The 24,304-nt window shown below is 47.7% G+C and overlaps 1 protein-coding gene across 1 annotated transcript in view; it reads left to right on the top strand.

Moving 5' to 3' along the window:
* Window positions 1-8,671: 8,671 nt before the first annotated feature.
* Window positions 8,672-24,304, top strand: part of PPP2R5B (protein phosphatase 2 regulatory subunit B'beta) — a 450,317-nt gene continuing 434,684 nt past the window's right edge. Inside the window, exon 1 of the mRNA XM_085625465.1 lies at window positions 8,672-11,350. Coding sequence (XP_085481591.1) covers window positions 11,152-11,350 — 199 coding nt within the window. The 5' untranslated portion in view covers window positions 8,672-11,151. The remainder of the gene's footprint in view (window positions 11,351-24,304) is intronic.

The following is a 24,304-nucleotide window of genomic DNA, read 5'->3' as shown; positions in this document are numbered from 1 at the left end:
ATGGCCGGGCATGAAACCTGCCTGATGGGGATGTACTAGGTCTACGATATACGGTAGGATACGGTTTGCAATGGCCTTAGCAAGTAGTTAGCCTCCATGTTCAGTAGAGATATTGGGCGATATAATGTATGGTATTCGGGAGGTCTACCTGTTTTAGAAATACAACTGCCTCAGCGTGTCTACAGTCCTGTGGAAGGAGCCCCTTATCTAAGGCTGAGTTGATCACGGCGAGGTAGTGGGCCCCAAGTTCAGATTGATACATTTTGTAAAACTCACAAGGGAAACCATTCGGACCTGGTGCCTTACCAGAGTGCAGAGCAGGTAGAGCAAACCCGAGCTCTTCTGTTGTTAATGGGGCGTCCGGCTCTCTTGTCACTGTATCAGATATAGCTCACCGGGGCAAGTCATCCAAGAATTGATGGATAGTGGCCTCCAGTAAGATCTCTCTAGGGACACCGAGATCTGCAAAGTATTCTGCAAAGCTTGCCGCAATTTGAGCTGGATCAGAGAGTATCCCACCAGCAGGGCCGCGGATGCCCGGGATGGTATGAGGGCGTAGTGCCTGCTGATGGAGACGGTGCAGCAAGGGACTTGATTTATCTCCCCATTGATATATCCTGCTGCGGGTGGACAGCCATGCCATTTTAGCCTCGTCCATCAATTCTACGGCATGCAGTTGTTGCGTGAGCAGTAACTGCCGGCTTGCCAAGTTCCCATTCTCTCCCTTACTGGTACGTTCTAGGTCTATGAGTTGGGCCTCGGTCTGGGTCAACTGCTCCTGACGCTTTCTGCACTGCGCTGTGCAGAATGCTAAATCTACGCCTATAAGGGTTGGCTTCATGACCTCCCACAATATTTATGGAGACTCCATCGTCCCGCTATTATATGAAAAATAATCTGTGATGGCTGTACATGTGGACTTATATTGATCATCATGCAAGTGCCATGGTGAGAGCTGTCACCGGAATGGGGGGCGCCCAAGGCCAAGCCGCAGCTTTAGCACCACGGGGAACGGATTGGAGAGACCACGGGGCAAAATTTCTGCTGACACTATTCTATAGAGGTAATCCGAGGGAACAAACATAGTCTAGGGGGGAGAATGAATTGTGAACGCCGGAGTAATATGAATATTCCTGATCTGTTGGGTGGAGTCTCCTCCCGGTGCCTATCCATCCCATCCCCTGCACCAAAGACTGTAGCCATGACTCCCGCATTCCCATCGGTCTCCCGGCCGTGCGCCATCTGTCTCGGTGTGGGCACAATATGTCATTCCAGTCACCCCCAACCACTGTCAGACCAGCGGGAATCTCCGTCCAGACTGTCATCAAGCCCTCCACGAGGTTCCAGGCAAGAGGTGGGGGGCGTATGCGCTACCAAGGATGAGATGCTCCCCATATAATGTGCCTGACACTATGATATATCTTCCCTTGGGATCTAACCATGTCCTGTCGTGGGTTTATAGGAGAAAATTCCACTTTTAGAAAAATATCCCAATCAATGTGCAAATACATCAAATGATCAATTTATTCAATGGTATATAGAACACATTCAAAACAATATGACAGCGCAGTGGGTGTGTGGTGAGAACATGCTCATTGCTCTCATGCAAGTGATACACATGTGACAATACGTGATCAAGAGTGTGTATCAAGTGAGAACAACACAACCCATTTTATTCTTATGTACAAATAATTTGGGTCTGTAGAACTAGTTGACGACATTTTGATCCTTTAGACAGATAGAAGGATCATCATTAGGATTCTAAGAATACATGAGACCGAGAAAACTAGATGATAGGCACTAATCAAACATTGCTAAAGGCACCAATGGGCTCAATTCAGCTACTTCTGTCGAAGGGTTGTAGAGACTCCCAAAGTTGTCAGAAATTGCCAGTGTACGAATGAGGTCTAGGAGATCTGGTAATGTGAGCGGGGCATTGTGGGCCACTTCTAGAATATACATCTCTTCAGATGAGCAAGAAATACGTCTAAGTAAGCATGTAATCCCTCTCAATTGAACAAAGGTTTTGTAAACCATAGCACCTTACCTACAGGTACCAGGAAATTCCTGTCCTGAGTCTTTCCCACTGTATGGCTTTAATTCCAGGATGCATTGGCGCTGGACAGCTCCTGTTCAGGCGTCTTTAACCTGGCGATGTAGTGAGTTTGTTTGTAAAGCATCCATGTGTGAGTTTGCTATCTAAGCTCTTGTTCATTCCTGCGCCGAGAGAACAAGTCAGCTACCAAGACCATAAAGGATAACAATTTGGTGAGAAATCTGTTCTTATCTGGGTCTGGCTCTACAAAAGAAATCAACATGCAATCAGATATCTCAGTGGGTTAAAGTGCATGCTGGAAAAATGGTGTGAACCTAGAATTTGAAACATTCAGATCCGAGGCGGCTTACAAAGCTGTTCATCTTTGAGAGAACTGCTTAAATGTTACATAGGGGCAGGGATGGCTGGCCCATAGAGGTCGCTGGGGCGCAGCCCCACTAACATAATCAGAAAAACATGAAGAAGTTGCTTTTTGCAGCTACGGCAGCAGAAATGAAAACAGACGAACTGACACACCTCTCACTTTGAATGCTTTCATTTCTGTTGTCTGTGTGCTGTCAGGGCTAAGTGCGCATGTCAGCAGTAAAAAAGAAAGTACCATTAGCAGAGTTATGGGGACTGCGCATGTTTGAGGGGCGCTTTATATCACAGCTCCCTTCAAACATTCGCAAACCATAGACATGCTGCGCATGCCCAGATCAGCGCAGCATGTCTGAAAAATAAAGCCTGCTCGGGCGGAGTGGCATTTCAGCCCGCTATTCAAGCACCCTATTCAAGCACCCTATCAGAAGACAGGTTAGAGTAGGGGTGAAGTAGGTTCAGACCCAGCCCTATACTGACTCTGGAGTTCAACAGACCCACTTGCAGTTGGTCAGGAGCACACAGCTCAGCCTGCCAGATTCCTTCATAGATGGGGAGTTCAGCAAGGCTAAAGGTAAACAAAACAAGACGCTTGTTGGCTGCAAATTTTAAAAGCATCGGATCTCCAGTGCATAACGTTCCCTGTAACTGCTGTAGGTGCCTTTCAATGTTTCACTCATATCATTCTCTCCCTCAAATCATGTTTTTATTCAATCAATCAATACATTTATAAAGCGCGCTACTCACCCGCGAGGGTCTCAAGGCGCTGAAGGGAGGGGGGGCCGCTACTGCTCGAATAGCCAGGTCTTGAGGTGTTTCCTGAAGGTGAGATGGTCCTGGGTCAGTCGTAGGTGTGCGGGGAGGGAGTTCCATGTCTTGGCGGCCAGGTAGGAGAATGATCTTCCTCCCGTGGTGGTTCTGCGAATCCGTGGGACGGTGGCGAGGGCGAGGCTGGCGGAGCGGAGCTGGCGGGTAGGAGTGTAGAACGAGAGGCGGTTGTATTCGGGGCCCATGTCGTGGAGTGCTTTGTGTGCATGGGTGAGGAGCCTGAAAGTGATCTTCTTGCTGACGGGGAGCCAGTGCAGGTTTCTCAGGTGGCAGATATGTGGCTGTGGCGAGGGATGTCGTGGATGAGTCGTGCGGAGGCGTTCCGTATGTGCTGAAGACGTTTCTGAAGTTTGGCTGTGGTTCCTGCGTAAAGGGCGTTCCCGTAGTCCAGTCAGCTGGTGACGAGGGCCTGAGTGACCGTCTTTCTGGTTTCGGTGGGGATCCACCGGAAGATCTTTCGGAGCAGGCGCAGGGTGTTGAAGCATGAGGATGAGATGGCGTTGACTTGTTTGGTCATCGTGAGGGAGGAGTCCAGGATGAATCCCAGGTTGCGTGCGTGGTCCGTGGGTGTCGGTGCGGTGCCCAGCGCTGTGGGCCACCAGGAGTCGTCCCAGGCGGATGGGGTTTGTCCGAGGATGAGCACCTCCGTCTTGTCTGAGTTCAGTTTCAGACGACTGAGCTTCATCCATTCTGCGACGTCTTTCATTCCTTCCTGGAGGTTGGTTTTGGCGGTGGCTGGGTCTTTGGTGAGGGAGAGTATTAGCTGGGTGTCATAGGCGTAGGAGATGATGTTGAGGTTGTGTTTGCGTGCGATGGCAGCGAGGGGGCTCATGTAGATATTGAAGAGGGTTGGGCTGAGCGAGGAGCCTTGGGGTACGCCGCAGATGATCTTGGTGGCCGCGGAGCGGAAGAGCGGGAGGCGGACTCTCTGGGTTCTGTTGGAGAGGAACAAGGTGATCCAGTCCAGGGCTTTTCCTTGGATCCCAGTGTTGTAGAGGCGGGTTATTAGGGTGCGGTGGCAGACGGTATCAAAGGCGGCTGAGAGGTCTAGGAGGATGAGGGCGATTGTCTCCCCGTTGTCCATCAGGGTCCTGATGTCGTCGGTGGCTGCGATGAGGGCTGTCTCGGTGCTGTGGTTGGCTCGAAATCCGGACTGGGATGGGTCGAGCGAGTTGTTTGCCTCGAGGAATGCAGTCTGACGGTCTTCTCGGTGACTTTTGCCGGGAAGGGAAGAAGAGAGATGGGGCGGAAGTTCTTGAGGTCTTTAGGGTCTGCTGTGGGTTTTTTCAGATGGGCGTTGATCTCTGCGTGCTTCCAGCTCTCTGGGAAGGTGGCTGACGCGAAGGAGTTGTTTATGACGTTCCGGAGGTGGGGTACGATGATGGTGTTGGCTTTGTTGTAGATGTGATGGGGGCATGGGTCAGAGGGAGAGCCAGAGTGGATGGTGTTCATGATGTGGGGGGTGTCTTCTGTGCTGATGGGGGTCTAGGCGCTGAGGGTGGTGGTGGGGGTCGTTGGTTTGGTGACTGGAGGTGGAGTCTGGGCGTCAAAGCTGTTTTGTATATCTGCGATCCTGCGGTAGAAGAACGTGGCTAGGGAGTTGCAGAGGTCTTGCGACGGTGTGATGTCATTGTTGCTGGCGCTGGGGTTGGAGAGCTCTTTTACGATGCTGAAGAGTTCCTTGCTGTTGTGGGTGTTGTTGTCCAGCCGCTCTTTGAACGATGTCCTTTTGGTGGTGCAGATCAGCTGGTGGTGTTCGCGAGTGGCGTTCTTGAGGGCTGTCATATTTTCTGTAGTCCGTTCGTGGCGCCAGGTTTTTTCGAGAGTACGGCAGGATTTCTTTGAGTCTTTGAGGGCGTCGGTGAACCATGTGGTTTTCCTGTTGCTGGTCTTGCCTGGGGGGTTTTTCAGTGGAGCAAGGTTTTCGGCGCAGTTGGTGATCCACTGTGCGAGATTGTGGGCTGCGTCGTTGGTGTCAGAGGTGTCGGCTGGTGGGTTCTGGCTCAGTGATGTGGTGAGCTGGTCTGTGGTGACTTTGCTCCAGCATCTGCGGGGGATCTGTGGCGTGCGGTGGTGGGATGTAGTCTTCCGGAAGGTAAAGTGGATGCAGCTGTGGTCGGTCCAGTGTAGTCCTGTGGAGTGGCTGAAGGAGACGTGGTTGCTGGCGGAGAAGATGGGGTCCAGCGTGTGGCCGGCGTAGTGGGTGGGGGTGTTCACCAGTTGCTTGAGTCCGAGGTTGTCGAGGTTGTCGAGCAGGGTGGTGGTGTTGTTGTCTTTGTTGTTCTCTAGGTGGAAGTTCAGGTCCCCTAGGAGGATGTATTCTGGTGAGGTTAGTGCGTGCGGGCTGACGAAGTCGGCAATGGTTTCGCTGAATTGTGTGCGCGGGCCCGGGAGTCTGTAGATGAGGGTTCCTCTGAGTGTGGTTTTGGGGTCGGTGTGGATCTGGAAGTGTAGGTATTCGGCGGCGGAGAGTGTGTCTTCGGCGTTGGTCGTGACGCTGATGGTGTTCCTGTAGATGATGGCGATTCCTCCTCCGGTTTGGTTGACGCGGTCCTTCCGGGTGATCTTGTAGCCGTCCGGGATGGCTATGCGATGTCGGGGGCCGAGGAGGCGTTCATCCAGGTTTCCGTGAGGAAGGGACGTCCGGTGCTGTTGTGTCGAGGAGGTCCCAGAGTTCAAAGGCGTGCTTGTGGATGGAGCGGGTTTTGAGGAGGATGCACTTGAGGTGGTTGTTGTTGATGTTAGGTCCAGCGGGCGGTGTGCATGTTAGGAGGCAGGTGAATTTGCAGGCTCAGCAGGTGAAGGGTCCATGGGTGCGCTTCGGGGTGGCTTGATAGCAGGCGGGTGGTCGTCGGTGTTGAGTGCGTTGAGGGCGACGGTGTTGTATCTCAGTCGGGGTTCCTGGCATCGGCTGGGACCAGGGGTTCTGGCGCTAGGCGCGGTCCAGGCGCAGACGGGCTTGCCTTTGGCTCGCCCGCTGCCTCCATATGAGGGGCAGAGGGAGGGAGGAGCAGCTTGGAGGTGGGAGCGGGGCGGCCAATGGGAGACAAGGGGGCGGGCCGCAGGGACGCAGTGGCGGGAAAATGGCGGGGTACACGGAAGGCGAGGGAACAAAAAAGAAAGGGGGCACAAGGGTAAAAAACGGACACAGGTGTACAGAAGGCAAAATGGACACAGATGCAAAAACAATAACAGAATAGTACTCAGCAGTGATGCAGGTGGGCTAACACGGGCGGCAGTGGCAGGGGATCACAGGTCACACAGGGGGCTGCGTGGCGGTGAGGGGAGCGACCTGCCTGGTGACAGGGTCAAAGGTCGCTCTCTCTACCGCTGCGCGGCCTCCATATGAGGGGCAGAGGGAGGGAGGGGCAGCTGGGAGGTCGGAGCGGGGCGGCCAATGGGAGACAAGGGGGCGGGGCCGCAGGGACGCAGCGGCGGGAAAACGGCGGGTTACACGGAAGGCGAGGGAACAAAAAAGAATGGGGGCACAAGGGTAAAAAACGGACACAGGTGTACAGAAGGCAAAATGGACACAGATGCAAAACAATAACAGAATAGTACTCAGCAGTGATGCAGGCGGGCTAACACGGGCGGCAGTGGCAGCGGATCACAGGTCACACAGGGGGCTGCGTGGCGGTGAGGGGACCGAGCTGCCATGCACCAATAACTACTTGTGGGACATACGCCGACTTTCAATCGGAAGACACCGATTATAATACCTGCACTCCACTTACCTAAATTGTGTGATTTCAGGCAAATTCTCTGCTTCAAGTTTCATGTCTGCTAATGAACACGGAGAGGTGATTTATTTTGCACTGACAAGAAACATGAGAAAGGTTTAATTTAATTTTTTGGGTGGAGCATTTGTATTTGATATTCACAAAATCCAAAATGATGTGCCCTTTCCAAGCAGACTTGTCTTCACATTAGTGGTGCTTCCATATTCCTCCTGCCACCGCTGCACCATCCCTTCTCGCCTCTTTCAGCAAGAAACAGAAAACACTTTACATTTCTCAGTGCAGTATATTTACAGATTTGTCAGTGCCATGAACCCTTTGGTGTTTACACACTCTGCCATGAACCCTAAATTAAAATTGTATAAAAAGATAATATTAAAAACCAACATTCACGCTTGGATAAGATGTTAAAAAATAGACTTCCTCTGAGATTTGTATACGTATCTGAGCTTATGATCACAAAGTAAAGTACTTTTAGAATACGTGTTCCAAATCACAAACAGGAAAGGGCAGTGATGACATGCCAGTGACAAATTGTGCACTATAAAAATGGTAACAACAAAATGACTACAAATATAAACGAGGGAAAATGCGCAGGTGTTATTACTTGGTAAAACAAGTTGCTATAACATAAGTATTTGTAGGTCATAACGGTCGCCCACTTGCGCCTCTCAGCCTTTTGAATGGTAACATATTTTTTGTTACCTTCTTCAAGGATATTCAACCTTTGAAAGATGAAAAGCTGAGTGGATAAGGCAGAATCAACAGATTTGTCTTGCTTGTGCATAGTCCACCAAGTTGCCAGACCCAGCTTGTGCACTAAAGAACTATAATGTAGATAAAAAGAAAAAAACTGTAATTGCATGTGAAACCTTTTAAAAACATCCTTTCACTATTGAAGTACCCTAGAAAAAAATGTGTGCACTTCAGTTCTACAAGGCACCATAGGGCTACACTGCTGGGACAGAGAGTTTTAACAACTCGAAACATCATCCATCCCTGTGCAAAGCTTGGTTTACCAACTCAAACATGAGGCGGATGGCTGCACAGCTAGTGTAAAAAGTGTTTAACCAATTTTAAAAAAAGCCCAGGCGGTTTTCAAAGTTTCTAGAAGGAAGACCCTATAAATCCCTTTCAAGGACATGGGGATTGTTCAATTCACTTACTAAATTGAAGCTAAAACATGTACTTTCGCCGCACCACTTTCCAAGTTCACCAGCCGCCACGGATAGGGGCCGCGGGCGGTCATCCCTATGGCAGGCGCACATTATACTATGTAACGCACTCCCCTTTCTAGCCTTTGATCTGGATGTAACATTTAAATCTCTGTTTCTGGAGCTCAGGGAAGAGGCATTTATTTAAAGGAAATCGGACCTGAAACCAGTCGGTTACAAAAAGAGCTCTGTGGCAGGCACTCAAGCCGACACAGCTGCCTTCCTCAGGAAAAATGACGCAATAGTGCATTTTGTATTTCCCTGCCCGTCTCATAATCCCACGAAATCACTCTCCATTGCAGTGGCAGCACGCGCTTGGCACGCAGCCTTAAATTGTGGAGCGCTCCAGCTTTCGCTCTACGGAGGGTGACATCATCTTATAGCTGTGGTGACGCAGGTGCTATATTTAAGCAGCCACTGGGCAGGTTGGGTTGGGTCACGTGCGCCGGGGAGGAGGGGTAGTTGTGAATGTCACTAGAATTGAACCGTACATCAAAGAAAGAAGGAAAGAAAGGAAGGCGAGCTGCAACCTGCCGTAGGCATTCAGGAAAATGCCCAGGACACGGAGGCTGCACCAAGGAGGAGCCATACCGGGGACAGGCGCGGCCGTCTGCAGCCGGGACCTGGAATAAGGAGCAGTCGCACCGCAAGTGGGGTGCAGAGCCAGGCATTGGGCTATCGCCTTCAAGAACAACCAATAAGCATCTGCCGCGCCAAGAGAACGGAGCGAGAACTAGGCGTTCCGACGAGCCTGACCTGGGACTGCAGCCCGGTGCGTGAGGCGGTGTCTGGGCCGGGAGCACGCGCGCAGGAGGAGCAAGTCCCAGCTCCGTCCACCAGTAGCCGCAAGCCAGGGAGAAGAGCCGATGCCCGGCGGGATCCGGGAGAGGGCGCCGGCAGGTGCTGATGAGGGCGGGTTTCCCAAGAGCCGGCTAGAAGGGAAGTCTGGGATTCATGAAATGGTACCCGGTTGCGCCGGTGCAGAGCCTTGTGGAGGAAGTAACCGGCACGTGTAGCTCTCTGCTGGCAGTTCTGGACTTCCAGGCGCTTTACCCGAGGATCTTCGAACCACCGTCCCCCAGTTCTCCTTTCACAGCCTTTCTGCGGTGAAAACCAGGATGCAAGCATCAGTCACTTCTGGAACAATAGCTACGAAAATCGAAAGTAAACCGCTCCTGCCTGCCGTTGGCTGCTGATATTCCCATCACATCCGAGCGCTTGAACGCGGACCCTCCACGCCCCATCTACCATAGCGCATGTTTTGAGTTGTGCCTTTCATTCCCTCAATTTTGGCAGAACAGTAATCTGACACTACCACCACATCTCTTGGCCATCACCCCCTCCATTTAGGCAGAGCAGTCATCTGACCCTACCATTAAAAGCAGTAAGATTGTCAGCAAGTGCGACATCTGCCTCCCTTCACCCGGTCTCCCTCTTTTAACATACAAATTGTTGTGTGTATTTACATATTTACCAGGGCGTCCTGTGACCGGTTGGGTGTCCCCGCTTGTTGAGAATCACACGGTGAATGTGGAGCAGCTGGGCTGTCGCAGCCGGTTCTACAAGATAGTGAGGTAGGATGCTTGCTCAGTCTGCACTACTTCTACCACACCAAAGGACCTTAGGCTGTCCTTGAAAGGCCACATTCCATCCTGCTTTTATCTACGAATAAAATTATTGTATTTCTTTCCAAGCACGTGCCGCACAGCTGGCACCTTGGGGTCACGTTGCGTTATTTGCCCCATCCCTGTCTCTTACTGTACACAGAAGTGTCATCAGCATGCGCTGCACGAGCTATTGTTGCAATGACACAGGATTGAAATAGCCCAAGGGGTGCCCTCCCTCTCCTGCCTGCCCTTCCCCCACCCTCGAAACGCGGACAGATTACCGATCTGGTGCCATTGACAAAAAATAAGAGGGAGAGCTGTGATCCGATAGTGCAGCTCTACTTTCCAATTCTTGGTAAAACAAAGGTCACTTTATGATCCCCTCCCATCTCTTTGATTGGTCATGCAGCAGCTGATGGCGGGGCGCCTCGTGTCACTGCCCCTTCCCAAAAACTGACAGAACCCCAGTTCAGATTTGTGATTTCCGTGTTCTTGTTCTGCTTCGTTCATCTTCCACTGGGAAGCAAACTAGCGCACAACCAAATCCAAGGTCTGCAAGGACAAGCGCGAGCGGAGGAGCACACTTGCAGGGCCATTTGCAAAGAAGCAATGGACTGAAATATTAATAATCTGCTGCAAAGCATAAAAGGTTTTTCCAGCCCATTCACCTTGCTCCGCCCATCGTTAGTTGGAGCTCTCCTAGCCAAGCAGCATGTGATGCGTTGGTTTGCCTCCTACCCATCTGGAGAATTTTTATCATCGAAAGGAATGACACTCACATTTGTGGTTTTACGAAGGAATAAGACTCACTTTTGTGTGATAAAACAAAACTCGGGGTAATAATATTGCCGAATGTTTAGTGGCTATGGCACTTTTTAAGAGAGGAAAAGCACCTTAATTTCTTTTAGAACCACCTCAAATTGCCATCCGATCCAAAATCGTTCTGTGGATGCGTGGCAGACAGACAATTGATTTCTGCTCACGTGTTTATTTATGTTGCATGTTGATGGTGCCCTGTCTAAGACGCCTTCCCTTGGTTGTTCAACAGTGTATGAGGACTGAGGCCTGCTCTGGTGAAGTAGTCAAAGAGGGGGTCTGATGCCTGTTGTTTTGGCAGATATCCAGGGTGTGGTGCCTATGTTTACCGAATGAAGGCCAAATAATAAGTTTGTTGGTTTGGGCATTTTTCCCTTCTACGGCCTTCTGTTTTGGACAACACCAGTACCAGGGCGTGGTGGCACGGCTTTAAGTTGGAGGACGAGGGGAAACATAAGGAGAGGCTTGCCTCCTTGCAGGCGGCCTTAGTCCCTCCAGGAAACATTTTGTGGCCAGTGCCTCCAGGAACAGCCATGGAGACCAAACTGCCACCAGCAGGCACACCAACCAGCCCATCCTCACCTGGGCTTTCGCCTGTCCCGCCTGCCGACAAGGTGGATGGTTTCTCCCGGAGGTCACTGCGTCGGAATCGCCAGAGAAGGTCCCACAGCTCATCCCAATTTCGCTACCAGAGCAACCAACAGGAACTCACCCCGTTGCCCCTTCTTAAAGGTAAGGCGTATGCCCAGATGTAAATCCATTGTATGGCAGCTTAGTGTAATGACCTCTGAATATTAACAAAGTACTAGCTACTCTGAAGCAGATAAGCTCTATAGAAAACACGTGGCAGGCACACTCCTTTTGAAATAATAACGTTTTCCAGGTATTCCTGAATAGGAGTGTTTGTTCATGTGGCGTTAGTTATCAGGCTCTTGGACATGGGTGCAAAACCCAACAGCCCGCTTTTATTTGCTGAATTGAAAGGGTGTCTAAAAGTACTTTACAAATTAAATGAATATTCCTAAGTTGAGACAAATATTGACTTGTCTGTTAATGTGAGTATTTTAAATGTATTTCTTGCCATTACAGTGACTAGATATTTAGCTTGGTGAGATGTGATAATTGTGAGGGGCATTGACTAGTTCCACACCTGCAGAATTCTGAATAACCTTACACTTCAAGACTTAGTGGACCAACAAATAATGGTTTGCAAAGTACTTGTGGCCCTACATTGGCCCTAGCGAGCTTTGTTATACTTGGTTCACCAAGATAAAGCCATTCCTTCCTAAGTATTTGTATTTGTATGTGGATTTATTAAGCGCGATTGATGCCCGGGGGCGTCCAAGTGCTGAGGGACCGACAGATGTATAGGCAGAGGCGGGGATAGTTACCAGAATTATTGTGGGGAGTTGAAAAGAAGAGTCTTGAGCTGTTTCCGGAATGAGGTAAGATTAGAATTGGCTCTCAAATGAAGAGGAAGGGCGTTCCATAGCTTGGAAGCGTTATGGGTGAAGGTCCTACCGCCTGCTCTGGCTCTTTTTATTCTGGGTGCGGTGGCCAGAAAAGTCTGGTTTGACTGTAGGTTTCTGCTTGGATGGTAGTGAAAGATTAGGTCGCGGGTGATGATTGGGCCTTTGTCCCAGAAAGCCAGGTGGGCAATACACAAGGCTTTGAAGTGGATTCTTTGGCGGACTGGCAGCCAGTGTAGACTGGTCAGACTGGCTCTGACGGATTGTCGGCGTGGGAGCTGGAGCAGTGTCCGAGCTGCAGATCATAATTAGAATAGGTTACTACTGCATTGGTTTGGCCACACATAGATACCCTCGAGTCAAACTGGACTCCCAAGGTTTTTACTTTATCTTTTAATGGTATGTCTGCACCCCCTTCTCAAAATGATTTAGGCATCTTTTTCCTCTTTTCAGGTGTTTTTATGCTGACCAGATATAGGTCAGTCTTAAAGGAGTTTAAGCTCCGATAATTCTGTCGCTCTTGTACTTTTCAGTTGTCTCCTCAATGGTTCACCTGGTTAGGTCTCAATTCCTATACCAACAGAAAGGTTATATGTGTATTGTATGTCTAGGCATGGAAAGATACCTTCGATGAACACAGTGAATCATGAAGAAGCAGGACGTATAAACTATTTAGTGAGCGGAAACAGGAACCCTGTTTTTACCCCCAGGAGCACATGACTGGAGGGTTAGTATACTTCACTGGCCTAATCAGACCCTGGCGGCCCAACAAAAAATAGGAAACCCATCTGCTTGCAGACTGTGAAAACTCAGGCCACCTTATCCAATCTACACAACAGAATATGATGACAAGGATGTCGAAAGCCAACAACAGACTTAGAAATGGGATTTCTGGTTGGCTAGGGTATGCGCCTAAGCCTGGCAGATCCCACCACTCAAGTTAGGGCAAGTAAGTTACACACCAATGATAACCTGTCCTCACCCTCTTGTAGCTTGGCACAGAGCACACACTCTTATCATCAGAGGCAATATGTAAAGTGTTTGTGCAACACAATGAATACACCACAAAAGAGACCAGTGGCTGCTGCTTCAGAACAGGGGAAGTGGGGTAGGAGAAATGGATTAAAAAATACAATTAAATATAAACCTACATTCCCCGAACGCTGCCTCACGCCACTCTTCTGTCCTCTTCAGATCTGCTGCAGGCACCGGAAGCACTCAGGCTTCCGGACTCTCCCAACCAATCACTACACTCCATGAGCTGCGACATTATTGGTCTGAGCGGCATGTTTGGCTGCTCAGGCAGTGCCTGGGAGGCTGGCCATATTCTCTACAGGGCTGTGCAACACAGCCCTGTGGAGAACATGCTAAGAGAGCATGATGGTTTGGCTGGCCCAAAAGGGCCTGCCAAACCATCATGCGCACTTAGAGGAGTGCAAACCACTCCTCACTCTGCTCTGGCATCATAGACCCCAGCCTGTGCCGACTCAGTGTCACATAGAAAACTAAAATGATAATAACTTCCTGTTATTATCATTTTCATTTTCTTTTATGCACTGCTGAAATAGCAGTGGGACGACGCTCCTCTGCGTTAGCGTAGGAGCTGCCATTGAAAGAGACTCCTTGGAGGATTATATAAAAATATATGTAGTATATTATACATAAAACAAGGCCAAAATGAGATACATTTTAAATACTGAGGTAGCACTTGTTATCCTGAACAAGGTAAGTCCAAAAACGACATACATCATAACAGTGCATGTAATGCCAGTTAGGTTAGGGAAAAACGCATGAATCATCAAATGCCACCATAAGTACATGGATCGCAAAATATCACAATAAACTTTGGGTGTAGCGCACCTGCACTCCTAAAGCACTTTTCATGGTGATCAGGCATCCAAACGCAGGGCACAGAAGCACTTGCTTACCTACTACCAGTAATTCACAGCTTTCCAAATAAAACAACTTCCCATTGGAGATTGAGGCCTCCGTTGTGGATCCGCCCTGTAAAGCTGAATCAATGAATAAGTTCCCCCAGGTACATCCTGGTGGAGAGGGGCGCACTGCAGGATTCAGCAGGGAAACATCGCTGGGTCCGCTGTGTGCATGTGAGTCAAAGGCAGCTGACCCTGAGCAAGGGGTGCAACTGCCAAGCACACCAGGTAGCCCCCTTCGAGGGAGGTCTACAGGGAAAGCGGGCACCCGCCTGCAGGCACGCAAGTGGCCTCTCTTCCCAAGTATGAAACCCCACTGCCTGCATAAGAACACACAACGGAGGAGTCTCCTCTGTGGTTCACCGTACACATACCTGTCCAGGGGAACTGAGGCAGTGATCAGAATGCTGTGGCACTCCCTCTCCAGGAGATAAACGTGGTGGTGCCTCCTTCACTGTCGGCACCCGCGCTGTAAACTATGTGTTGGGGTGAGCTCAGATAAATGGACAGGGCGTGTTCGGCCATCTTTGGGCACTGTGAAATCCAGTGCAGTGATCTTGTTAAAACGGGACCTGTGCTACGGAGGTTCCTTCCTTTGGAAGCTGGTAGGGAAAGGGGGATAAGCCACACTGGGCTTCCTATAGCGCTGCGATCATTGCGGGAGGCAAACACACCCTCCACTCTCTGTAACCTAAGAGGTGCTCAACATGCACTGCTCTACCTGGGGCAAATCACTCTACACACGCTTCTTGTTACCGGGGAGCCAAGCGCTCAACATGCGCTGCCCGTAGAAATTTGTAATGGCCGGACTCAGAGTCCCCTGGCCAAGAGAGGGGACAAGCCAATAAGCCCTTGGAAAGCACTGGGGTACAAAGAGGTGGGCAGGCAGCAGGCCAGCGCATACGGCAGATTGCAGAGTGGCAGTCCCTTCAGCAGCCCAGCAGGCAGCATGCCACAATAACAAAGCAGGTAGTCCAAATGGTGGATCCTCCTGGCAGCACAGAAGTCCTCTGGCTATGTACAGTTTGTAGAGCCAGCAGTGTCTGGTTACAAGTTCATGCAGTTCTCCAATCATGGGGTCAGAGCCCCAGTACTTAACTCAAGAATGTCTTAGATGAAGGAGTGACTTCAGAGGAACCCTTAAAAGTGTGCAACAACCCATTTCAACCCAGTCCTTTCTTCAGACAATCAATAGGGAGTAAATCAGACATTGGTGTGAAGGCTGGACACAACCTATAAAAATGCAAAGTATGAACCACCCCTCCCTCTCCTAGCCCAGAAGACTGTCAGTATGCAGATGAATGTAGAGGTATCCCCTTCCAGCCCTTCCTATGTGGAAGTTGTCTGGAAAGTTTGCACCAAGTGTAGCTGTCACCTAGCTCAGGCGTGTATTGGAGTCAGGCTGCAAAGCACAAAGAGTCGTAAGTACACAGATATGCCCACTTTCTAAGAGTGGTATTTCTAAAATAATAATGTAAAATCCAACTACACCAGTAAGTAGGATTTATCATCACTATTCTAAATATACCAAACAGGGCAACACCACTCCTTTCTGATTAGGAATTACCACTTAAAATGATAGAAGGGTATTACCAATGCTAGCCTGTGAAAGGAGTAGGCCTCACTGTAGCAAAAAAAAAATAGGCTGTTTGTCACTAGCAGGACATGCCACAAATAAAGGCCTGACTTTTACTTACACAGCACCCTGTCCATAGGGATACCCAGGGCCTACCTCAGGTGTGATCTGTGTGTAATAAAAGGGGAGTTTAAGGCTTGGCAAGTACTATTAGATGAAAAGTTAAATTGGCAGTAAACTGCACAACCAGAACCTGCGGCCGTAGGCCTGAGACAGGTTTGAAAGACTACTTCAGTGGGTGGCACAAGCAGTGCTGCAGGCCCAGTAGTAGCATTAAATGTACAGGTCCTGGGTATATAGGACGCTGCTTTACAGGGGACTTACAAGTAAATCAGATATGCCAAACAAGTGTAAACCAATTATGCCTTGTTTAGAGGAGAGAGCGCATGTACTTTAGCACTGATTAACACTAGTAAAGTGCCTACAGTCCTATAGCCAACAAAAAGAAGGTTAGTAAAATAGGATGAGGAAGGCAAAACGTCTGGGGATAACCCTGCAGAGAGGCCAGGTCCAACACAGACCCAATACCATTCCAGCCTGAATTCATCAGGTACATGTGCCATGACATCTGGGAGGGCTTATCCACAATCTCCTGCTTCTAGTTCATCATAAACAAAAGCCATCAAGGGGCTGCAGCAATCTAGAACTTCACAGCTGCATATCACCATGAACTGGGTAATCTAGAATTTTCCCATTCCTGTTCATGAAGGATTCACTGATGTAGAAGTTCACAACTCCAGGCTAATGGCCTCTTGAGGGTTTGTATCAGAAGTGAATTCAAGGACAAGCCTACATGGCCCTTCAATATCCACAGACTACTTCCCAGTTGAATTTCCAATTGCATGTGTATGTTCACAATACCTGGCCAGATGTACGCTGGTTCAAAGGATTTAGTGACCACTGCAGACATCTGTATGTATCTTCTGCGTCACCAGTTTTAATTCTGAATTGGCATACAAACTATCCTTGCAAAGTAGATACACAAAATGTAATTGAGCTGATTAATAATACACCATATTATAAAAAGTCGAGGAGGCAATTGTGCTTAAGGTGCTGCTCTAAAAGCTACTATAGCATGCACAAAATCATCACTCTGTAAGCCTGTGGGCCAAAAGTATGCTAGCCTCTGGCAAAGGAAGTGATAACTGAATACCTACTTAGGAAACGAGTTGTCTGGGTATCTGAGATGTCATTTTTATCGCTTGCAGAATGGGCTTGTATAGGTCTCAAAATGGTCGGATTGAGAGCGAAATGGAACCCTGGATATTGTTTTAGTACAAGCCCCGTAATGGACAAAGGAAGTAGAGTGCACAACCACAGAACACAGACCTAAAAAAGTTCTGCAATTTTGCATAATCCAAGTCAAAACGCAAGTGGAAAGAAAATCTGATCTCCTCCCTGATGTTTTGGAAGGAGTTCCTTGAAACTAAAAAACATGGAACATTATTTTCATGCACTATTTTCCACATATAAAGATTTATGGCAGGTCCGATGAGAAAATCATGAAATATGATTGCTTGGGGTTGCACAGTTTCCCTGGAGATTCATTTTCTCCCAGCAGCTAGTCCTATATCTGTCTATAATTAAGTAGTACACTGATCGTACAGCGTTGCTTTCGAGGCTCTCTAAATTGAAGCTTGTGAAGTAGTCAGCAGAGGCAAATCAATGTTTAAATGAAAGGTTTATTGTAGGGAAAAGCTGTATACCCACCCAACCACGCGAACAGCCAAAGGCAGGACAGCCTTGTCCAGCCACCAACCACCAACTGACATTCCAGAGCCACTTACAATCTAGGTGATGATGCTCAGGTTACCAAACCACACTTCATCTCTTGGATACAGAACACCACATCACCTTCCTCCCCCAATACAAACCCACAACAAATGATGAAATGAAAAACAATCTACATAAGTGCATAGAAATGACAAGGTAATAAAATAACAATAATATAAGTAGCAAGAGAAACTATACAACTCAAGAATAACCTTGTGATCACAACATAAATTACAAGCACAAAAACCTTTTTACAAATATAGGCTTCTTCCGATCCCGTTGAGGTTTCATATTGTGGTTCACTAATGAAGCCTCCCTCACTGGATCACTACCAAGTTCTCTCTCTACTGTCTAAAACTTAGCTGCCCTGTTAAGGTTCCATATCCTGTGATTACTAGTTTTCACCACATTTTTAAAACAATTTTATTACCATGAAAGGTTGGTTGAATTTGGAAGATGTTCCTTCATTGCGTGGGGATTTGACATTTACCCAGTCCCCCACCTGCACAGCAGTCTCCCTTACAGTTTTCCCCAAATCATAAAGACTTTTCCTCTCCAGCAGCTTCTTCTCATGTTCTCTCTTTCTCCACCCTTTAACACTGCCAACCTTGTCATCCACTTATTTTCTTATCTCATACACCCACCCTGGAACAGTCTCACAATTGGGTACCCTCCCCTTAAACAGCTGAAAGGGTGAGGTCCCCGTAGTTGAGTGTGGTGTCAAGCGGTTTTCTCGCACTTTTCTTCTCCACTAATTTTTCCCTCCGCACCACACACAAAAAACTGTTAAAGGGTTTCCTTAAGCACTTTGATACAACGCTCATTGTCATTGGACTGAGGGTGGTATAAAGCTACCTTCTTATGCCTGATTCCTCTGTCCTTCAACAATGACTCGGCCAACTCTGAGGTCAATTGAACTCCGTTATCGGGAAGTATAGAGGAGGCTAAACTCTCCCTCTCAAATTCCTCCTCTAAAAGATTTATCACCTCTCTGGACTCCACGGAGTTTATTATCTCAATCTCTGGCCACTGTGAATACATGTCAGTGCAAATGATGATATACCTGATTTCAGTCCAACAGGGCCTAGGATGTCCAAAGCTATGTCAACCAAAGGCCCAGTAGCCTCTTCTCCCTCTACCATGGGCTAAGTCCTGCATTTAAGCACCTTGACACACTTCTAGACAATTTCTTACTTCCCTCTCAATCATTAAATCCATTACTGGCCACCAGTAGTTCTCTCTAACTCTCTTCTTTGTTTTTGTAATTCCAGGGTAACTGCCGTGGGCATAGTCTGCCAATCTTTTCCTGATGTCACTCGGTGCATCCAACTTACTCCCTCTCATCAACAACCCGTTGGCAATGCCCAAATCATCCTTCACTTGCCAATATCCTAACATGTCCTGGTCACATCTGCTTTTAGAACACCAACCTCGCAAAACCATCCCCACCACCTTCTGCAGTACCTCATCATTCTGAAGTTCACTTTTCCATTCTGACTCCTCGATAATACCCTCTATTACCAAAACACCTTTACTGCTTCCTAAAAATCTTACCCGACAAGGTGGTCACCATACTCTACGCTATCTTCTTCATTGTGTGATATAACCTCAAAAAGCAATCAGCCTGATTATTACATATGTCAGGGACATAGGCTATCTCAAAATCAAATTCTTGAAGGGCAACCACCCACTTGTGGATGCTATATGAAAGTAAGTCAATCTCATTTCTTGAAAAAGACTTCCTTAAGAGGCTTATGATCGGTTATAGGAAAGTAACAAGTTGCCGGAGCTTCTGCAGGGAACGTCTTTATCGGTGCACAACTGCACGCTCCCGACATCGACGTAAAGCAGCCTCCAGTGGCTATTTGGCTTTGTCTAAGGTTTATAGGCAATGATGCAGCGCAGAGGGTTGTACCACATCGGTATCTCACAGTCTCCAAACGCTGCCACTCCTCGACGCACCTTGCTCGTCACAGTGACACACATCACAGAGTGTCCAACAAGGTTCGCGTATCCGCTGATGACCCGATGACCGTGACCAATGCTTGTGGCAACTCACGCCTGCACCAGCTGCATATCAGATGGCTTGCGGTGGTTCTCAAGCTCGCGTAGCAATGATAATTCCGGACGGACCTTTAAGTTCGCTCCCACAATGACCAATAAGTAATAGTGGTAAGAATACCTGTAGAAAACGAAAGTATGCTGCACAGTGCCTGTGTAGTTAAAAATCCTCTGTTTTCAAATGTTGTTTCTTTGTATTGGGGCAATTGTCCAATAATGTTTCCAAGCTGTATACAGCATGAGGTCCAAGATCACAAGTCGCTGTCTCCAAAAGTGAAGTAGGTGGAGGAGGCAATATAACAATTAAACAAAAGGTTTATTTTTTGGTACAACTGAATAGGCCCCAACCACAAGAACAGCCAAAGACTGGACAGCCTTGTCCAGTCTCCATCAACCACCAGCTGACATTCCAGAGCCCCTTAAATTCCAGGTGGGTGATGATGCACAGGTTACAGAACCCCACATCATCACTTGGACACAGAACTCCGCAAAGGTCTCCTGGCCTATTCAGGGTCCAATGCAGCTCACGGCCCACACCTCACAAATGGCATATTCTCTGCCTTCTTTATGACCAGACCATCCATGTGCCTACAACAATATGGATTTAAATGGCTTCTTTTCCAGTCCTCTATCCCCTGCCAAATCCCTGAGCTTTTTCATATACTCCTATCTATCCCGAGAGTACTTTGGAAAAAAGTCACACGCAGCTAGTTCCAGCTGTCACTGCTGTGCAAAATTATAATTTTCCATCCATAAATGTTTGATCAACAATCCAGCCTCTCGTCTTATCATACAAAAGTGGAGGTAATGCTCTTCTCACTTGTCTCCCAATCTATAAATACTCCAATTGAAAGTGCTTTTCAGGCAGAGGTTTGTATTAATTACCAATCAAGGAAAGCTTGAGCTCATTTCCCCTACTTTGGAAGACCTGCATAGACTCTCTGTACCTGCCAGATTTCACTTTGGAGATTTTTGAGTATCTTCACCTAAGAACACCTGACTGCTCAGCCTCTAGATGAATACATCTGGTGGTGCTACTGGGAGCTTATACCTCCAAATGACTGGCAGAAAATGCACATGCCAACATGCTTTTTTGACTGGTGTTCCGAGACTTTAGCATACCATACTTCTTCACATTAGACTTACTCCCTCACCGGTGAACCCCAGGTAAGACCGGAAACTACCTCTTAGCAATTTTGTTAACCTTGTAGACAGCATCTTTACTCCCTCAAATTTCCTCTGTGATACTATGATTGTCTTTTACACTTTAGCTCGTATTGCCTGACTTCTTGTTGTAAACACACCTACTTACCTCTCACGTGAGACATATCTTATCGCAACGTAAGAGTGCTCTGCTGACCCTGGGTAGGGCAAATAAATAAAGACTCTGCTGTTATGCACAGACCCTTATATTATATTATGGAATTTTTGCTTGGAATAGATTAACCAATTCAAGAGAGCATAACTACCCCTTTCTGTAGAACAGTTTATGCTTTCTGACTGAGATTGAAGGTGAACACTCCACTGCGGTCAGCACCACTAAAGATACTTTCTCTTGCATTGAATATCCCATCCAATCCCATTCACTAAGTTTACTCTGACCCTATTAGGCCTGAGGAGACGAAAGATCTAACGCCATAAAAACAAAAATAAATCACTAAGATGATGAAGTAGTAAAGTCCCATAAACACTCCAACAATTCGTATTTTGCTGATATCTAGTATGCACAGAAACTTGGAAAACACTGATTTTACACTTTCCTTAGCCACTTTCAACTAACACAATAGCTATGTTTTAAATTCGTTTTTTTCCTTACAACTGACATTTTTGATATGTAGATAGGAGTTGTCTGTGAGCTCGTACCAAATGCATCCCCTCTGCCCATGGTACTCTCCTCTGTTTCAGATACTCTTCTCTTTTGTCTAATTACTATGACTTTAGAAGGTGCTGTTTCTCTGACAATGACTCCCCCCCCCTGCCCTGACTCCACATTAAACTGATCCTCAGTCTGACTCCTTCAAATTCAAGCTGAGTTTCAATGGTCCCACTTTCACAATGTTTATGATTGATCTCCTGCACGGATACAAGGTACTCATTTATGTTACCGTGCATGCATGAATGGTTGGTAGGCGTTTCTAAAGTTGGGTCACTAGGTTCTTGCAAAACTTTCATGAAGGTACCAGCCTACCAGTCAAGCAGTACTGTTCAAAAAGTTATCTGTTCGCTCCATTCCTTCCTATGGAGCTTGTGGGTAAGCTGCTGGGAACACTTGCAACTCCACAATCCCAGGGATGTGTTTATTTCTTAGTTTACTCTTGCAAGGAGGTGCCCGTTTATCCTTCAACCATATCATTGTCTGTCACCTCATATGCCAGTTCTCTTTTTTAAATATATCTCAGCACTTGTTTCAAAACCCAGGCCTGATGCCGAAAGGCAAGACAGTTTTCTTCCATTAATGGGGCTTCAAGCCATGAAGAATAACAGGGACCCTATTACAGATAGGGTGCACTTACCTTGTTTGCACCATGGCGCACCTTAAAAACAGATGCGCCGGGCGCAGACAGAAAAAGTGCACCCTACTACATTGAATGTGCCCCCCCCAGGTCAGTCGAGACCTTGCGCTTCCCTAGGGGCAGGCATACAAGTGAAAAACAGAGCAACTTTGAAGCTGCCACTCTGTGTTTGACTGTGCAGGCGGCAACCCGCCTGCACTTTTAAGGGGTATGAGAGATTCCCTTGCAGGCGAGTGCGGTGATTGACTGCATCTGCCTGCAAAGGGATGTCTGTGGGAGGGGTATGTACGACCCCTTCCCCCCCCCCCTCCAGAGGACTTCCATCAGGGGGCGCACTGACAGTGCACCAACTTTTATATGGCACAATGTCCGTGTACCTCTCGACAGCTTCTTTGCCTCTGCACCCATGTCAATAACACTGGGTGGGTGCATAGGCAATGGGATTCCCTCATTTGCATGGGGCCACGCCCCCATGCAAATAAGGGAACACTCTCTGGTGATAGCACTGGCCCTATATGTGCGCTAGCACTATCTGTATTACAGAGAGGGTCACACAGGCGTCTGCGGACCCTTCTGTAATACCAAAGAGACCTAGGGCTGCACAAAGTAGGTGCAAGCGCCCGTTGCACCCCCGGGGCACTTTGTATAATACGGCCCTAGGGTTCTGACTTTCAGATCTGGGGAACCCCTTTAGGTCTTAGATAAGGTAAAACAACATTGGGGTAATAATTGAGTCTTAGGTTCCTATTGAACTTATCTAAATTAGGAAAATGTATTTCCTAGTGTTCAGAAGTAATGGGCTCAGCCATTAAAGCATGGTTGGATTACAGCAATGCGCTATAGGCAGACTCAGCTAGTTATTCTATTAAGTGCCTTCCAAAGGCTCACAGTGCAGAAGTTTGGCTGATAGAAGGTCGACTAAATGAGACCATGTCTTTGAATCGACGTGCAAGCTTCACTGGCTCACCGTCCAGAGTAGGATCCATTGTAATTTTGGCCACTTTGGTCTATTGAAGGCCTTTCTGCATTGGCCAGGATTGACATACACGGACATTGTGCTGCTGAAGTTTGAAGAGTCAAAAACTCAACGTTCATATCTTTACTTTCTTGAACATAAAGTTATAGGCTTCCCCTTTGCGAAATGGACGTCAAATTTTCTCTGTGTCTTCTTACCTAGAATTCCTAAAAATGTAAAGATATTTCCTTCTTAAATGACCCAGTTGCCTTTTAAATTTCTAGAATACTTACGAATGTGTCTAGAAACAGTGGCATTATGTTCAGTGCCTGGACATACTCTTGAGATGTACGGTCTAATATAAGAATATAAATAATAATAAGTGACTTGGTAACTGTGCTAAAACAGATTTAATGAATCTGCAAAGGACATGCGCAGAAAAGACAAATGACACGCAATCGCGCTCTCTCTCTCTGTCTCTCTCAGGTCAGGCACATAATCTCCGTTCACAAACTTTATGCAAACACTCTGAAACGGTAGGTACATCAGGGGCTGCAGCAGTGCAAACTTTACTCACGCCCACCAAAGCTACAGGGCAGGTGGCAAAAATGCAAGCTTGTTTCACACAAGAACAAGTAGAGAGCATGTGAAACTGCAGTGCAAGATGTCCTATAACACTCAATATTTATAGTGTATGCATCTGCAGTGCCAGCTTCCATCACGCCCACTAGAGGCATAGCCTGGGAAGGAGAAGTGCAAGCTTTCCTAGCAGGCGCAAGAACAGCTGTAGAGCAGGCTCAAAATGTCAAGCATCGCTCACTCAAAACACAAGGTAATGCACAGGCAGCAACAATGCAAGCATAAAATATCTGCTGTAGACGGTCTCATTGCAAGATGTCCTAACACATAGCCCATATAGCCAGCAGAGATTACTATAGGCTTACTATGTGCACAACATCTACATATCAAACAGCTGCAGGACAACCTTGACGCACACACACACAGCAGCTACTCCCTGGGCAAGAGCAGACATGCACGCAGCTATAGAACAAATAAAGCACAGACTACAAGTACAGCACAGGAAGCAACAGCATATATTTCTCTTATTCATTTAGGACAAAACCAACGGTCCCAGTGAGTGAAAGCTTCCGCGACTCACATAGAATATGTACTAAATGGACAGCATCAGAGCAAACTTTACTCATACTCACTTTAAAGCTAACAAGGGGCGCAGTTATGTAGACCACCATGAGGCACACTCTATCGCAAAGCCCATAGCTATTGTCTGTGCAGACTACAATAGGTAGAGTAGAATGGAATGGGATGGGCACCAGAAGTGCAGTCC

The sequence above is a fragment of the Triturus cristatus genome, chromosome 9, assembly GCF_964204655.1.
Source record: "Triturus cristatus chromosome 9, aTriCri1.1, whole genome shotgun sequence".
In the NCBI taxonomy this organism is placed as follows: domain Eukaryota; kingdom Metazoa; phylum Chordata; class Amphibia; order Caudata; family Salamandridae; genus Triturus; species Triturus cristatus.
This window is presented reverse-complemented; position numbering and strand designations above follow the sequence as displayed.